At 42.9% G+C, this 19570-nt stretch overlaps 1 protein-coding gene across 1 annotated transcript; it reads right to left on the bottom strand.

The window, feature by feature from the left end:
• Positions 1–5319: 5319 nt before the first annotated feature.
• Positions 5320–12881, bottom strand: LOC147860614 (flavonoid 3'-monooxygenase-like). The gene is made up of 3 exons (XM_087324125.1): positions 12826–12881; positions 6062–6896; positions 5320–5886 (listed from the first exon to the last, which is right to left on the bottom strand). The coding sequence occupies exons 1-3, from the start codon at positions 12879–12881 to the stop codon at positions 5320–5322; spliced, it is 1458 nt and encodes a 485-aa protein (XP_087180251.1).
• Positions 12882–19570: the final 6689 nt, after the last annotated feature.

Genomic DNA, 19570 nt, shown 5'->3' with positions numbered 1-19570 from the left:
GTTGGTTTTGTCCTTTCCGGTTCTGGCGTTGGTTTGTTTTCTGAATCGTCGTCGTCCAGCTCTTCCAGGGTGTCGTGACTACTTCGATAATTGAACTGAACACTATGCTCCCTGTTCGAATTTGATTCTATAGCCGAGAATGCTCCCGAATCTCCCTTGCCCGCGGCGAGGGTCTGTAGGATGGATTCCATGTGTTGCAAACTACTCAAACTACTTCCTTCATCCGGCTATGGATTGTGATGTAACCGGAGTAACTCCTCTGCGACCCGCCGAATCACACTGGAAAAAGACCGACCCGATCAGATCTCCTCGGCTGCTTGCTGGTAAGCCTCCCACCTCCATAGTTTCTTGGCTAGTCTTCTTGCTCATTCGGCAACGAGGTCGTTCATTGGCCTAATCATCCATCCTCCCGATGTTCGCTACTTGCTGCAGTAATTGTGGTCGCCAAAAATTTGTTACTCCTGGGCCAGAGTTGGCTCTAACAAAAGGTGTCATTTCGGATCACTTTACCAAAGGGTGGTTACGGTAAGGCATTCAACACCAACAACTATAACCGGTTATCTTCTAGTTTGGTATCCGGATCCACAACACACATCAATTACACGCGTAAGATCCATACATCCAAATAGTTAGGGCTTAGTATATATGCTCTAACGTAACATTGTAATTCTATATTGAGCCTTGTAGAGAGAGAGAGAGAGTTGCAGAATAACAAGAACTTCCATTGAAGGTTCGATCTCTATCGATCTACTGTTTCTTCTTGTGTTGCATATCTGTGTGTCATTTGTTGTTCATAAACTAGCAGGTCCTCACACGTTTTTCCACGCATATCTATTCCTCAACTGGTATCTGAGTGACCTGTTGTTTGGCGGGGATGAATAGCCAAAAAGACAGAGAGAAGAGCCTACAACCAAAGGAAAAGACCAAGTCAATAAAATCTCATTCTCAAAAAGAACATGGCTTCAACATCTGGTACAGGAGTTGAAATCTGAAAGTTCGATGGCAAAAACTTTGCCTTGTGGAAAGAGATGATGTAGGATGTGTTGATCATTAGAAGACAGGTCGAAGCCTTTCGACACAGTGAAAAACTGCTTCGATGACAGCCGAAGAGTGGAGATCCATAGACGAAATTGCACGCTCCACCATACGAATGCATTTGGCCGAAAATATCTACTTCAACATGGCCAAAGAGAAGACAACATTCTCATTATAGGAGACATTGTAGGATGTGTACGAAAAGAAGTCGTCATCTTCGAAATTGATATTGATCAGACAACTATTCAATATGAATATGACGATGAGAGAGTCAGAACCAACAACCTCCCACATCAACACCTTCAGTCGGGTGTTGTCTGAACTCTCCTCCCAAGGGATTAACTTTGAAGAAGAAGTGAAAACCCTTGCCCTCCTATCGATCTGCTAGCGAGTTGGGAGGTTTTCTGCACGACATTTGCCAATAGCCAACCAAATCTAAATCTAGAGGAAACAGCCAGGCAAGTCCTCACAGAGGATATTTGATCAAAATCGATGGGACTCACCATCGCTGAGTCGGCAGAAGTTTATCATTCGACTGAGGCAATCGACCGAATCAGTTAATTGAGAGAACAAGCCAACAAAACTGGTCGCAATACCAATCAGTCAAGAACGAGGGGAGACAGACAAGGATGAAGTCGAGAACAAATTGATCGGACAAATTCGACCTATCATAATGTTGGTCGATCAAGAGGAAAGAGGAAACTATTCGGTTGGCGCCAACGACACGGTTTGACTAGGCAAATGGATAGGAATGCAAAATCTCTAGAGTACGCGAAGTACCAATTCAATTGTTGAATGGCAACACGATAGTCCTGCACCAAGTCCGACACGTATCACATTAAGAAGGAGTCTGGTCCCCATCGGCATGTTAGCCGAAGATGGGTACAGAACGACTCTGAACAAGTTGACATGGATGATCAACCGAGGAAGCTTGAAGATTGGAAGTGGACACAAGTACATGTACCCAATCATGGCGATCAATCCAGAAGGGGCACTGAATGTAGCCGAAAATATTGACCCGAATTTATGGCATGGCCGACTCGGCCATATGTCTCAAGCCTAACTTGATAGGCTAATGGCAGTCGACAACATCCCGAAACTACAAGCGAAGACGGACTTCTATGATCATTGTTGATATAGAAAACAAGCCCAAAGGACGCACTCTCTCCATTACAAGACGATACAAAAACCCCTACAGCTCGTTCACACATATATATGTGGGCCCATGCCTGAGCGATCACTAGGTGCCTCCCGGTACTTCATCACATTTGTAGATGACTGTACACTGAAATTTTGGAACTACTCACTTAGGCCGAAAGACAAAGCGCTTGAGGTCTTCACTCGGTCGACAACTGAAGTGGAGAACCAATCAAGATACAGAGTGAAGACACTTCGATCCGACAATGGAGGTGAATGCACCTCCCGCGCCTTCAAAAAATACCTCTCCGACATCAGAAAATTGTTCCATACACACACATGTAGAATGGAGTGGCCGAACGAATCAACCAAACGATCCAAGAGAGGGTGACGGCAATGCTCCAACAAGCCGGACTAAAGTTGGAGTTCTAGGCCAAAGCATTGCAGATGACAATATATCTGATTAATCGATTGCCATCGAAAACAATCAAGCTCAAAGTGCCACAGGCACTATGGTCAGGCAAACAATTGACCTACGATAGGCTCCGGAGTCTATATATTCAGATGTGAAGCCTATGCATTCATCCCCAGGGAGAAAAGGACTAACTTGCCACCCCATGCAACGAAATGCATATTTCTTGATTATGGAACCGATCGAGAATTTGGCTACAGGCTATGGGACCTAGAAAACCAAAAATTGATCCGGAGCAGTGATGCAGGTCTTCAATGAAGACTATATTCTCTCTCAACGGAACAAGTAGAAAATAGTGAGCGAAAAGGTCTCCTTCGAAATCGACAAAGAAGTCGTAGAAAGACCAACCCACCAGGTTGAATCAGAGATTCGACAAACAGTCAAAATCGACCACGTTGACACCACACCTGTGGACTCCGAATCCAAAAGAGGTCGTGTAATCAAAATAGATTTGATTAAGAAATTGACAAAAGCCGACAAGGTGCTAGTCGAAAACGACAAAATTGATAGAGATAGAGTCGATTCAACTACCACACCAAAAAGGGTAATGGGAAAAGCCGACGTGAGTTGGTTAAGAATCCTATCTTCAAGTCAATCAATCCTGGAGCAGGGGAGGGTGATGTGACATCGCTGAATCCAAAAGAGGTCGTGTAGTCGAAATGGATTTCATTAAGAAATTGACAAAACCCAACAAGGTGCTAGTCGAAAACGACAAAATTGATAGAGACAGAGTCGATTCGACTACCACACCAAAAAGGGTAAGGGGAAAAGTCGACATGAGTTGGTTAAGAATCCTATCTTCAAGTCAATCAATCCTGGAGCAGGGGAGGGTGATGTGACATCGCTGAACTCCTATTACAAGGGTGAGTCATCCAACAGGACTCCTGACATAAGTGGTAAATGCCGATTGACCGACATAACCGATCGAAGGATCTGAACCGATCCATTTGGCACCCAGGAGATCTGGATGAGTTAGAAGACCAAAAAAGTTTTATCAATCGGGTCTCGACTACATCAACTACACCGATGCAAGCAAACCAAGCACATACGAAGAATCTATAGCCGCATTAGATGCCGACTCATGACTACAAGCCATGAAATCCGAAATGGATTCGATTCATCAGAATCGGACATGAGAGATGGTCGAACAACCAACTGAAAGGAAGCCGCTACCTCATGACTACAAGCCATGAAATCTGAAATGGATTCGATTCATCAGAATCGAACATGAGAGATGGTCGAACAACCAATTGAAAGGAAGCTGCTACCTCATGACTACAAGCCATGAAATCCGAAATGGATTCGATTCATCAGAATCGGACATGAGAGATGGTCGAACAACCAACTGAAAGGAAGTTGCTACCTTGCAAATAGGTTTCCAGGTACAAATATCAATCTAACTCAGAGAAGCCCAAATACAAAGCTCGGCTCATCGTGAAGGGGTTCAAATAAGAACACGGGGTCGACTACGACGAGATATTCTCACCTGTAGTCAAGATGACCACCCTTCGGCTCCTAGTAGGGTCGTGGCGACAAAAGACCTAGAGCTTGAGAAGATGGACGTAAAGACAACATTCCTATAGGGAGATCTGGAAGAAGACATTTAGATGTCTTATCCAGCAGGCTTCACAGTGACATGGGAGGAAAGTCACCTCGTATGTCGATTGAAGAAAAGCCTTTATGGTTTAAGACAAGCACCAAGGATGTGGTACCAAAAGTTCGACTCCTACATCAAGCAGCTTGGATACCACCAATCAAACTCAGACCCATGTACGTTGTCGTGCCTTTCGGCGTCGGATCGTTGCGTGAGTCGGGCGGGAACCGTTGAGGTTTTGGACTACGAGAAAGAAGAATATCAGAGAAGGCTAGAAATGAATAGGTAGAAAAACAGGTAAGTTATCAATCTCGTGAATCCCACAAGTTTAGTGTATTTAATCAATATTTAGATAGTAAGAGACAATTTTGATCACAAATTCATGGATCCCATGAATATATTATATTAATTGGTGTTTTAGGAAATATATCCAATTTCCAAGTATTTCACACACTATTACATTGTGCTCCTCATCCTTATATAGTGATGAGAGAGTCTTTAACAATCCATGCTTTTTCTATAGATAGACTTTATACTTTTTCTAAAGTGATCCTACTTTTTCTAATTTGATGCGTTTGTATCGATTATGGTTTTCATGCACCCTACATGTGCATGCATAGCTTTTTCTTTTATCATGCATTTTCTTCTAACTAAAGTTTATCCTAGGGTGAACTTACCTTTCTATGTGGGACGTTTACTTTGTTTTAACACTAATGATATATTAGTGTAATGGTAAGGCTTTACATTACAAACATGGAGGTGCAAGGTTTGAATCTTGCCCTATGCATGTAATATATATATTTATACTTTCTTCTATTTACAAATATGTCTCTTCATCCGGTGAGAGACTCTCACCGGCCTTCTTCATCCGGTTCTCCTTACTGGGTCCGGTCCTTACTAATTCCTCCTTCATCCGGTTCTCACCGCTTCTTCTTTACCGGTTCCTCCTTCATCCAATTCTCATCGGTTCTTCTTTACTACTTCCTCCTTCATCTGGTTCTCACCGATTCTTCTTTACCGATTCCTCCTTGTCCCATCCGGAGGGAAAAAAATGCAATTTTCTCATAGTGTGCGAATTACACTACGACAACGTATACTCGGCAATTGGCCAACGAGTCTTGGATCTATCTAATCCTATACGGACAAGCCTTGCCAAAGCCAGCTGCACAACGGCCATGCCCATCTCCATTCCCGGACATATCCGTCTCCCCGCCCCGAATGGTAGAAGCTTGAAGTGATGCTTCTTCAAATCCACCAGTTCCTCCTTGCCTCCTCCCGGCACTACAAGAAATCTTTCCGGTAGGAACACCTCAGGGTCCTTCCACACCTCCGGGTCACGGCCTATGGCCCAAGTATTCACAAACAACTTTGTGCCTTTCGGGATCGTATAACCCCCCACATTAGAGCTCTCGTAGGAGATCCGGGGAAAGAGCAAGGGAGCCACGTGATGCTTCCGGAATGTTTCCTTCAATACAGCTTGGAGATATGGTAGGCGCGGGATGTCCGAGCTATTGACGCATCGTTCAAGTCCCACCACTTCATCGATCTCCGCTTGAAGCTTCGTTAAGACATGTCGATTTGACAACAATTCCGACATAGCCCAATCTAATGTAGTGCTCGATGATTGAGTCGCAGCTCCGAGCAACTCCTGTGGTATATGTATGAATAGTAATAGTAATTGTTGATCTTGTCGTTAATATCATGTCAAAATGAACTAAATATAGATATAATTTACTGTCATGCCTTTGTGGTAGTATGATAGATATAGTTCATTATATTGTTATAAAGTAGTCATAATCGTGGAATCAGAGAGTGGTACTCACCAAAATGTAGGCTTTGATGGTGCCTCTACTAAAATTGTGCTCCGGTGACAAAAGCACGTCCAGAATATCTCTAAGCGATGTGACATCTCCTGACATGTTGTTGGCCTTCTCCCGCGCAGCCAGAATGTGGTCCATTAGGGCATTGTAGGATGATCTCCATTTCTTCATGGCTGCCTTTGCTTTCCAATCCATAAAGCCAAGCCAAGGGACATAGTCACTCATTAGAGGAATGGTAAGAAGCTCACCAGCTTCTCGCATCAGGTGAGAAAGACGAAGAGCCGAGGAAGAGCCGATGACTTGCGAGGGGGTTTGCCAGAGCAAGATGCGGCATATGATATTCTCGATGAGCCTATCGAAGAAATCGGTGAGGTTGACTAGTTTGGTGCTGACGGTCCGAAGTTTGTCGGAAATGAGGTGCTGGATCTCGTCAGAAATCACATTGGATTGGAACTCATGGATCTGGGGAGCCGAAAGAAGGTGATCGCTATAAAGCTTCCGGCCTCGCCTCCACTCCTCGCCGTAAGGAAGCATGCCAATGGCCTTGTCTCCCTCTCTACCAGTGAGGAATTGAGAGCTCGAGAAGGTGGGACGGTTGGCAAAGGTCTCGTCGTGGGTGTGGAGCACCTCTCTCGTGAGTCCCGGGCTCGAGACCACAATGACAGGTGTGGAGCCGAGGCGGAGCGAGACGATGGGCCCATATTTGTGTGTGAGGTTGGCGAAATATTGATACGCTGGCTTTCTTCCGAAGAAGACATTCGGTAGGTGACCTAGGATGGGAACAAGCAATGGCGGCCCAGGCAGGCGCGCGTCCGACTCATAAGCACATTTCTTCCACCTATATAAATGCACCATGAGAAATCCTAAAGAAGCTGTAAAAACTTCACTCCGATTCGAAATCAGAAATTGAACTTAGACGCAAACAGGAAATAAGAAAGAACACACAATTTACGTGGAAAACCCTGATTTAGGTAAAAACCACGGAACAGAGCTTTCACTATGAGAAATGACAGAATACAATCATAGAACAATGAAACCTGATTTGGTATGAGCTTGTACTGAAACCACGATTTCAGTCAAGCTCTTCAAACTCTAGCACGCAGGTGACTATTCCTTCCGAAGCTTCCGAAGCTTCACTATCTTTTTCTCTTTTGCTTCACTCTTCTTTTCTTCTTACTTAGCTTCTGAGTTCGTATACTCTTACACAACCACTACTGTGCAGAAAACCAGTCGTTCTCAGATTTACACAACACACACTCCTCGTTTTTCTCTCAGATATATATATATATCTCACACCCTCACATACGCTATGTAGGTTTTCCCCTTTTCTCACTATTTCACTCTTAGTGAGTTATCCCACATACAGGCGCACTACCAGGTCTGTCAGCATATATATACTAAGTCGATTTCTTCTTTGAATGTAGAAGACATATGTATATGTATATGTGTGTCTATTCGACTGAGTACGAATTTGACTCTCTCACCGAATTCGATCAGCTAACCCCCGATTCGGTTCTTCGCAACTGACTATTCTTTTACTTTCCGAATTTCGACCAAATTCGGTAATTCGGTTTTTCGGCCGATTTCAGTGATTCGACTCTAATCGGCTTTTCGACCGATTTCGACCAGTCGACACTCAAGTCGACTTTTCGGCCGACTCCCCCGCAAGGAGGGACGCCTTTACACAACAGAAGCTACAACAATGGTACCAAAGATGCAATTATATGGTTCCATTACTCCTATTATCCTCTTTTGATTATCTAACACTATGTGGTGGTCATCCAATTACATGTATACATACATACATACATACATACATATATATATATAGGTAAAGTATATTTTGTTTTGATGGATTGATGATTCTATATCGTTGACACATGTTTTGTTTTGATCGATTGACAACACTATCGTTGACGCATGTTTTGTTTTGATCGATTGTGGATTGTATATCATGGATGAATGTCAAAGCACTGCATATATAATATATATAAGTACATATGCATATATAACCAACCAATGATATTCATTATTCGATATAATGCATGAATGTCAACGCCATACATGATACATAGGATCAACAACTCTACAGTTGCTGATCAAACCCCCGTCAGAGGTTTCCGTCTTGCTGGCAATAATTAGGCGAATAATAAGAAAAAAGACAGAAAAGGATAGGACAAAAAGGCTATATGGAGCGTTATAATCACCCATTTAGGAACGTTTGTCCTATCATGGATGAATGTTTAGAGGAATGCATATATATATACATATATATATATATATGTATGTATATGTATTGTATAACACACACACACACACACACACACACACATATATATATATGTATTTATAATCAATGATAAATTCACTATGCCATATCATGCATGAATGTCAAAGCAATAGATATGCATATATAATACATGGGATGCAATAACAACTTATCAAAGCCCCCCATAGAGAAATCGAAGGATTCGATAGAAAAGATTACCTAATGTTCAACACCTCACGGAATGTCAAAGTGCTGAAATTGAGAACCAGGGACATATTTGGTTAGATGCGATGTAAAGGTAAAAGATCACGACTATGTAACATAACTACTTATCGGCTCAAACACATCCCCAGACTTCCTACTCCTACTTCCTACATGCAGAAACAAGTGAATAAGATATAATATATATTAATGTCTACCTAAAGAAAAAATAGGAGACATTAGACACCTAGTATATGCATCTTCTTCTTCAATGTTTGTTTTGTAGCCAATCTATATAATAGCACTTTATTATAATGAATATACAATATTTTTAGGAAGTTTGTCTTATCTCTTCTATCCATTGTATTCTTCGTCGAATAGGGAAACCCTACACAATGATACATGTTAGAGCCCATCACGTTGTCTGCCATCCAAACGATTGCTTCCATGTGCCTTAGTTCACATGCATTGCGATGTGAGACGGTGTTGGGCCACAAGTGATGAGAGTGCTCGACTATGCACACTTTGCCTGAAACAAGTTTGGGAGTCTTGGTACCACAATTTGATATAGTGCTCTACCTTTGATCATATTCGACTATGCTTTCCATCCATCTTTGACCAAACCCAATCCTTGTACAAATTTCTCTCACGGTCACAATGTGCACTCTCGCTTGCAACATCCACTGGTAATGTTCTTGAACATCAAGAGTCGATATTCACTTTCACATGTATTCTGTGGAATGTAGTATTTTTGGTCTCATAAGTCATATTTGACCTCCGAAGAAGATAATAGAATCTATCCATTTATCCATCTCCATCCTCTTTGTGTTATTCGATCTTTCCCCTCATCCATCTTTGACCAAACCCAATCCTTGTACAAATTTCTCTCATGGTCACAATGTGCACTCTCGCTTGCAACATCCACTGGTAATGTTCTTGAACATTAAGAGTCGATATTCACTTTCACATGTATTCTGTGGAATGTAATATTGTTGGTCTCATAAGTCATATTTGACCTCCGAAGAAGATAATAGAATCTATCCATTTATCTATCTCCATCCTCTTTGTCTTATTGGATCTTTCCCCTCATCTCTAAGTAAAACACAAGACATTACACATTTCCTTTGATTGAACCGGCCAATCCTGAAACAAAATATACTCTAAAGAAGAAATAGAAAACCTATGCTTATCCAATGTCTTTTCGTCAACATCCAACATTATGACAAGGAGATATGTAGTAGAGAAATTCACAAATCACAAATATCCAATGTGGAAAACTATAACGGAACTAATCCTAGAAAGAGAAAACGTGAAACAACTAATAGATTGCTCATTGTACAATCCTAAAACAAGAAATGGATTAGGAGAATGGAAGATCAATAAATATTTGGATGCTAGAATGGAGATTAGAATACTCCTCAATGATGACCATGTGCATTGTGTTTGCGATTCCACTACAACAAAAAGGGGTGTTAGGGTCATCAAAGTTCATCACAAACCACATTGTTAACAACATCGATATTGTACTGTCATTGTGTGACATTGTAAGTGACACGTTTTGTGACACCCGAATGTCATTGTACGACTCATATAGGGCTTCACAAAGTGACGCATGTAGGATTTCATAGAACGACAAGCTATGCTCCTCTCTCTCACTCACATAGACACACATTCTTCACTCACTTAGAGAGAGAGAGAGAGAAGAGTGTATGTGTGACTTACCTGCAACAACAATTGGGCGTGAGGCACTCTTGTCTGAAGCTTCCTTGTCCAATTCTCTCTCTCTCTCTCTCTCTCTCTCTCTCTCTCTCTCTCTCTCTCTTTGGTGAAAACACACAATTACCTGGAATATATTGCATAATGTGTTGAACGTTCAAATGGCCATGAATTATGGATGAAACACTCAACCAGAATTGATTATGATGCAATTAGATTTAGAGAAAGCTTATGATCATGTTAATTGGTCCTTTGTTTTTGGGTTAATGTATACAATGGGCTTTTAACCTCATACTTTTATTAGGACAAGATGCAATGTCTTTAGTAATGCTTAATGGGGGAATGTAATGTTATGGGTATGATCATATAATATCCCGTGGTAAGATTATACCATAGTATTCTATACACATGGATAAAGTGTGAGGGTTAAACAAGAGTGTAAGGAAGGGAAGGATTACTTTTAATCCTTGCAATTGAGACAAGCCATTAAGGTCAAGTGTGAACTTGCCTGGGGGCCTTAGGTTTGGCTATAAATATGAGGCCTAGCTACCCTCCTTTGACATCTCTTGACTAAGGCTTTGACTCTGTCCTTATGGTGGATCAAACTCTTGTAGCGAGCTTGTCAGGACCAGGTACGGCTTGAAGCCATGACAGTGGTATGGGACGCCGATCAAGGCTCGAGTCCGTCTCAATCCCTTCTCTCGAGGGTGGTCAGGTGAATCAACACCGTTCTTTCTCTCTCTCCTTTCTATCTATCTATCATATGCTCACATTAGGATCTAGCTCTAACAGTTGGTATCAGAGTCAGGTTTCGATCATAGGAGTTGTGGGTTATGGGCCGACCACGCTTCCATTGCGTTTTTTTTCTAATATTTCTTTTGTTGGTTGTTTTCTTTTTCTTCTTGTTGGATGGTGATCGATCGATGTGCGATTGAGCTTGATCCAGATAGCTATCAACAAAGGAAATTTGGTAACCCTTTCTTAATTTTTATTCTATTCTTTCTTCTCCCAATCTAATCATGTATATTCAATATGTAATTGTTTTCATTGATTCAATTATGTTGTAGTGGTAATACTTTGTTGTATAAAACGTATACACATGTGTATGAGGTAAATACCTCATTTAACGTATATTTGACATGTGATTTGTGTTGTATGTGTACGAGGTTAATACCTCAATTGTGTGTTATGTTCACATACATATCTTACGTATGCGTATAAGCTCAATACCTCAATTTCTATGTAAATGATATTATGCAAATTGTGTTGTATGCGTAAGACGTCAATACCTCAATTGCATATTACGTTCATCCTTATTATGGATGTTTCGTGTGCGTAGAGGCTATATGCCTCGATTACATATCTCGATTATATCATTCATTGGCTATGTTACGTATTTAATCACATGTATACGCATAGAACGTAATATTCATGTACGTGCAAGCATTCAAACGATTGAAAACGTTTGAAAAGGGAAAAATACGTGCTCCTTTTTTTTTCTTATTTTTCATGTTTTTTATCATAAGTTTAGGTCATCCTAGTGGTAACAAGATAGGCTATTGTTGTGTATGTCTTGGGTTCAAGTCCCATTTTTATCATCTCTCTGTTGTTCGTACAAAATTTTATATTTGTTTTTTTGTTTTTTTTCATTTTTTGTTATTAGAAATAAGCTTAACCTAGTGGTAAGTTGCCATGTTACTATTGCTTGTGTCTTGAGTTAAATTCCCAACTTTCTCATATCCTCTTGTTAGTGTCATGTTACTTTTTTTTCTTTGTTTGTTATTAGAAATTAGCTCACCCTAATGCTAAATTGTTATTCTACTACTGCTTATGTCATGTTTTCTTTATATTCTCAAATATAGGTTTTATGAGTTTGTGATCGTTTCTTTTTTCTTCTTTTTCTTTCTTTCTTTGTTATTAGAAATTAGCTCACCCTAGTGATAAGTTGTTATGCTACTATTGCCTATGTCATGTTTTCTTCATATTCTCGAATGTACATTTTATGAGTTTTTGAACATTTGATTATAATTTATAATGACATATTTTGATTCAATCTTTGTACTTCATACTCCTTTTTTTGTAAAGTTCTAAAGTGAGGATGATAGAGATGTCTTGATTCTTAAGACGCATCCCAAAATTATGCATGTGATACAATGCAAATATTGCAACCATACTTATGTTGGTGGTTCACAATGGATTAGAGTCCACTTATAGGGATTGAGAGTGAATCAATATATAATATAGACCATAGTCAATCCAATCAAACTTGTCAATCCAATTCAACTTTGAGATGATTTACCATACACGTTTGATTGAATCATTCTCGAATGTGAATGCACGTATGATACGTATGGTTCATTCTATGTGTATACGCATTTAATCGCATACATGTGATAAACATAAATATGTGTATATTAGTGTTTATTACAGTATTTTGGAATATCGAACGTTGTACTTTTCGGGGAAAGGAACTTGGTGGGCATCCTCACATTTTTTGTGAGAAAGGCGTAGTCACCATCCTTCAAACAATTTGTTTATTTATTTTATTTCCCTTGGTCACCTCGATTTCGCTACATGTTAGAATGAAATGATCATAGCCACAATGATGTTGAGAGCATAGATCTTGACCCACTTCATGTGAGGTCGCCCATATGACACATGCATCCAACATTCCTCACTCGTTACATGGCTACGATGCCACCATAAGATCATCATTACGGAAGGCATTCGTAATTATGTAACCATGTAACGGGTCATGTGGGCTACTACGAAAAGAGGGCTTGTGTGGCTTAACCATTAGGTTGCACTTTGGGGTATGTCATCGTAATGTTGAGACTTGAGGTTGGGTAACGTACCTACATATTTTTCTTGTTAACAAGGGGGAAATAAGATTCATTTGTCACCCCCATGAATTTTAAAACACCTTTGTCTTACCATATTAACCTGATCTTGAACCTCGCCCCATATGTCTAGAAGGGTATTGACGTGAGATAATGATATTGATTGATGTTTGCCCATGATATGTTTACATCACGACATGATGTTATGACTATTTGGCTAACCTTATCCTATTTCTTTGCTAGAAATTATCATTCAATGGCTCGTAATAACGACCCAATGGCATTCACCCAAGCAGAAGGAATTGAAGGAAAAATCCTCCTAGGCCAATCCCCATTGAGTCATATTTTTTACAAATACAAAATTTCCTTAATTCTACCTTGCACGAGATTTTTGAACTTTGACAATCTCATAGTGCTCTTGAGGCACGTTGTCGTGAAGAATGTGCTTCACGATATAAAAATGAGCTTAAATGTTGTATTTAATAATATTTGAGAGACTTGAACCCACATCCTTATAAACAATATACAATGTACATACCACTAGGCTAGGCTATTTATTTGTAAAAGTGTGTAATAAATGTGCTTCATGATATAAGAATGAAGCTATATATTGTATTAAGTAAAATTGAGGGACTTGAACCCTCAACCTTGTATACCAAGCACCAAGTATACACCACTAAGCTAGGTTAGTTATTTTAGAATGCATTTTCATCATTATAGTTATCCCATATCTATTTTCATACATAGCCATCATTCATCACATGCAATGCATGTGCGCCAAATGGCGATCATGCATTACATGTAACTCATGCATTGCATGCATGCCATGCTCCCATACATTACCATATGCATGGTAACACTTATATAAAGAGGGGAAAGGGAAAACAAAGGGATCAAGAGAAAGTTAGAGAAATAAGATAATAAAAAAAAACAAACAAGTTAGCTTGTTGGTGAAGAGGCTCGTGTTTCCAAGTTGGAGTCAAGAGTTCGAATCAAGGGTCGATAGAGAAAGGGTTCATCTTGTTACCAAACATTGTAAAGTTGGTAAAATCTTGTATTCATAATATACATCATGTTCATATCATATACTTTTTTGTCTTAAATCATACTTTGTCTCTATCTTGCGTCTTGAATCATACATTGCCTCTATCTTTTATCTATACTAGTCTCTCTCTCACACATATTACTTTAAACTATTATTCCTCATATCCTTTATCTTCCTAACATTTGCGCGCAAGCCTAATAAAAGTTCCTTCAACTCCCCTTAACCTTAGTCCTTGCGACTTCGCCGCACGAACCACAACTACCCCGACAACGTGTCATTAGTATACAACGTGATACTAATAGACCTTATGAGCGCCAAGGTGAACCATCATTTGTTGTAAAGCCATTTATGGGAGAAAAAAAGGAAAGAACTGTCGAATACATGTGTATAATGGACGTATTCACACCATCCCGTTTCGGCCATTTATGTAATTAGCATAAAGGGTAGTTGCCCTAAGTCGGTCACTATATATAGTGACCTTGTAACCTCTTTGTGAGGTTGGTTGTTGTATGATTGCTTTGTGAAATAAAGAGTCTTTTGTGTCTCTCTCTCTCTCTCTCTGTGCAACGACCTACATTCTGTCATACACAGGGAATAAACAGGAATCGAGTGCTTCAAGATCTTCCGCACTGACGACATTGCTTCCAACATCTGGTATCAGAGCATGCACAGTAGTCGGTCCTTCAATCCGCTGTCGGCCGTCGTCTCTGCACTCGGTTTCCTGCGTCATTCGAAGAAAGAGAGAAGAAGAACAAAAACGAGGTTTGCACCTCATCGCGTTAGATCCTCTTGCTTGGAGTAAGCCCTCAGGTTGTACTCTGTTCCTTGTGATCGTAACCGCTCGAGGTGAAATCCCCTTGTGCATCATTGACACGATCGTCCTCCATTCGGTTAAACGGCATCCGAAGAGGTCACCAAACGCTGCTCGTTGTAACCACTCGGTGCAGATCGGTCTCAAGACAACAACCCCAAATTCGTGCTTCATCAGGCTGATCGACATTCGAGAGGATCAGTTGGATCTATCTCTCTCGTCGCTGCAGTCAACCGAAGCAAAATCGGTCCAGATAATCGGTTTCAATAATCGGTACTCGGCACATATATCCGAAGCGAACCGGGCTCACTCCGACTCGGCAACACTCGGGAAGACCAGTCGGTTCTGTCCCTCAAGTTACCGGAGTCAATTCGAGCAAGTTCCGAAGCTGAACCGACTCGGGTTCAAATCCGACTAGAACGATATCGGGTGAGCCAACCGGCTGCACTCCAACAAGGTTCACAGTCAACTCCGAACCGAGCTTCGTCAACCGAAACCGAATTTGATGGCATCAACATCTGGCTCGTCAGAAATGAGTCTACGAAAGTTCGATGGATCGAACTTCAACTTCTGGAAGGAACAAATGCAGGACTATCTCATAGTCAAGGGGCAAATCGACCCCATCGAAAATGAAGAACCTCCAGAAGGATACAAACCAATTGAGTGGCAGAAGCTGGACAGAATTGTCCGCGCCACGATCCGGATGCACCTATCGGAATCGGTATACTTTACGGTGCAATCGTGTACGACAGCATTCGAACTGTGGAAAACACTGTCGGACACTTACGAAAAGAAGGTCGCCGCAACGAAGATGTTTCTGATCCGGCGCCTCTACAACTTGCGGATGAAAGAATCCGACTCGGTCCAAGCACACCTCAATGAGTACGAAAGCATAAGCTCCCAAATCTCGTCACAGGGGATGGCAATCGAGGATGAACTCAGAGCAATGATACTCATGAGCAGCCTTCCCCCATCATGGGAAACTTTCGTCACAACCGTGTGCAACGCGTCAACCACGGCTGTTAAATACTCCGAAGTCACGAGCGCAATCCTGACCGAAGCAGCTCGGAGAAAGTCTTTCGCCAAAGACTCAACAGACGACGCCTACGTAGTACAAGGTTCGACAGACCGATCGAACATACGAGGACGAGATTCCTCACGGCCGCCGAACAATCAGCGAAGACGGAGCCAGTCACGGGATAACCGAATCTGCAACTATTGCAAGAAACCCGGACACATCAAAGCCGACTGCCGCGCACTCAAGAACAAGAACAACAAGAAGAGTGGCCGGCATGAGGAGATCAATTACGTCAGCTTCTCAGCTGATGTACTACCGGACGACCCGAATATACTATCAATAGAAAATCCAGTTGGATCAGAAGTTCTGCTCACGACTGAAGAATCGAGCACATGGCTCTTAGATTCGGGCGCGTCATTTCACGTGACTCCTCATCGATCCCAATTTCGGCAATATACGATCCGTCACTCCGACTCAGTTCGGGTCGGCAACTCGCAACACTGTGACATCATCGGAATCGGCACAGTAGAGCTCAACCTTGCAGGTGGCTCTACACTTGTACTCCACAATGTCCGACATGTACCCGAGCTCTCAAGGCCATTGATCTCAGTCGGACAACTAGATGAAGACGGCATTCGTGCCGGTTTTTCTTCGGGAGGGTGGACACTCCACAGGGGGAACCTCCTGCTTGCTAGAGGACCCAAGATACACTCACTGTATCCGTTACATGTTACGCTCAGAGAGGGTAACCTGTTTTTGGTGGATATTCCTGTGTCATCATTATGGCACCGAAGATTAGGACACCTCAGCAAGGCCGGCATCACGCACCTATCTAGCGCCGGATACATCCCCAAACTCTCCTTCTCGGACCATCAATTCTGCGAGCATTGCCAGTATGGCAAACAAGTAGCCGCATCACACCCGACATCAGCACCAAGAGAAACGAGACCTCTCGATTTAGTCCATTCGGACGTCTGTGGCCCAATGCCGCATCAGTCTCTAGGCGGTGCCTCTTACTTCGTCAGTTTTATTGACGATTCGACTCGAAAGGTGTGGGCTTATCCAATTCGCACCAAAGATCGTGTCTTCTCGATCTTCACCGATTGGCTCGCTATGGTAGAAAATCAAACCGACCGAAAGCTGAAATGCCTTCGGACAGACAATGGGGGAGAGTTCAAATCCGATGAATTCGTCAAATTCTGCCGACAACGCGGCATCCGACGTGAATTTACGGCACCACACAGTCCGGAGCAAAACGGGATTGCCGAACGAATGAATCGGACAATCCAAGAAAGGATAGTTTCCATGCTCCAACACTCCGGACTGTCGGATGGCTTCTGGGCAGAGGCTCTACTCACGGCAGTACACATAATCAATATGTCGCCAAGTCGACCTCTAGGACTTCAAATTCCTCAGGAACTATGGATCGGCAGTAAGCCGAATTACGACAAGCTGAGGATCTTCGGATGCGAGGCGTACGCCCTCATTCCGAAAGATGATCGCCGAAAACTTGCACCTCGGTCCAGGAAATGCATTTTCCTTGGATATGGATCAGACGGCGAAATGGGATACCGACTCTGGGACCCCGAATGCAGACAAATCGTTCGAAGTTCGGACGTTGTGTTCAACGAGTCGGCTATGAATCCATCAGTCGAAAAACCGATCGAAGTCCGAAGGGTAACATTCTCCGATGTGCTGACCCTTCAAGAAGGCCCCGCTCTCAACACACGGTCAGCTTCACGGGTAGCTGAAACTTATACTACCGACTCGGACAACTCTGACTCGGCACAGCCGAATGATTCGGTTTCGGACCATCCGACCTCGATACCCGATGCGACCAGTCCAATCATACCTCGACGATCCGAGAGACTGTCGCAACCTCCGGAGAGGTATTCTCCTGGAATTTTCTTCACCGACGCCGGCGAACCGACGTCTTACGAAGAAGCATCGACATCTGTCGATTCGGCCACCTGGCATCTGGCGATGGAGTCGGAAATGCACTCCATCCGGGCAAACAAGACTTGGGATCTGGTCGAATTACCTAGGAACCGACGTGCTCTTCCTTGCAAGTGGGTTTATCGACTAAAAGAGACGTCTGATTCGACCACCCCAAAGTACAAGGCCAGATTAGTTGCGAAGGGCTTCCGACAAGAATATGGCGTCGACTTCGACGAGATTTTTTCACCAGTGGTGAAAATGACAACCCTTCGTCTTCTGCTCGGCGTCGTGGCAGCCGACAACTTGGAGCTGATTCAGCTAGATGTCAAAACAGCCTTCCTCCATGGTGATCTCGAGGAGGAAATTTATATGGAGCAGCCAAAAGGCTTCGTGGCAACTGGCCAAGAACATCTAGTCTGCCGACTCAGGAAGAGTCTATACGGCCTCAAACAGGCACCGCGACAATGGTACAAGAAGTTCGACGACTTCATCCAATCAATCGGCTTCTCCAAAAGCGATGAGGACCATTGTCTCTTCACCAACACAGCTCGAGATGGATCACCCATCTTCCTCATCATTTACGTGGACGACATGCTAATTTCTGGACGCCACGCGGGCGAACTTGCCGATCTTGTTCGGCAACTGCGGTTGAAGTTTGCCATGAAGGACCTCGGTCCGGCACGACACATCCTTGGCATGAAGATTAGTCGGCATCGCAATAAACGACATCTTTTTTTGTCTCAGACCGACTATATCGGACGTGTCTTGGAACGCTTCAACATGCAATCAGCCAAATCTGCTTCAACCCCACTCCCTATGAATCTTCGGCTCTCTCAGCGAGACTGCCCGACATCCGGTTCGGAGGGGGAAGATATGAAGTCGGTACCGTATGCACCGGCAGTCGGCTCCCTTATGTACCTGATGGTCGCGACACGGCCTGACATCTCTCATGCCGTAGGAGTCGTTAGCAGATTTATGCACAATCCTGGCCGATCGCATTGGAACGCAGTCAAGCATGTGTTCAGATATCTGGCTGGCACAAAAGACCATGGCATTCTTTTCGGACCGAACCGAACCTCAGGCGTAGTCGGTTACACCGACTCGGACTTCGCTGGCTGTATAGACAGTCGGAAATCAACAACCGGATACTGCTTCAAATTCGGCAATGGAGCAATCTCGTGGAAGTGGAAACTTCAGGAGTGCACAGCGACCTCAACGACCGAAGCAGAATATGTAGCTGCGTCCGACGCAGCAAAAGAAGCTTTGTGGCTCGGTTGGCTGGCGCACACGTTTCGACAAGTCGAACATGACTCGGCTCCAGTTGTCTACAGCGACAGTCAAGGTGCTGTTGCCTTGTCGAAAAATCCGGTTCACCACAACGCCTCCAAACATATCGACGTTCGATATCACTTCGTTCGGGACTGCGTCATTTCAGGGAAAATCGGTCTAGAGAAAATATCCACAACCGATAATGTCGCAGATGGAATGACCAAATGTCTCTCGGCAGACCGTTTTCGGTCTCTTCGGCATCAGATGGGCGTAACGACAAACCAGTCCGGTTAGAGCCGGACACAGAGCAGGATGGTTCCCGAAAACTGACATCAGCTCCTTAATGATCGGCTTCAACTGTTCCGACCCGACCAGTTCGGTCTTCTGTCTTCGGATCCTGCCGAC

This window comes from Azolla caroliniana, unplaced genomic scaffold (assembly GCF_043228905.1).
Source record: "Azolla caroliniana isolate FFs.n. ecotype wild unplaced genomic scaffold, voAzoCaro1.0.p SCAF_9, whole genome shotgun sequence".
Lineage (NCBI taxonomy): Eukaryota > Viridiplantae > Streptophyta > Polypodiopsida > Salviniales > Salviniaceae > Azolla > Azolla caroliniana.
This window is presented reverse-complemented; position numbering and strand designations above follow the sequence as displayed.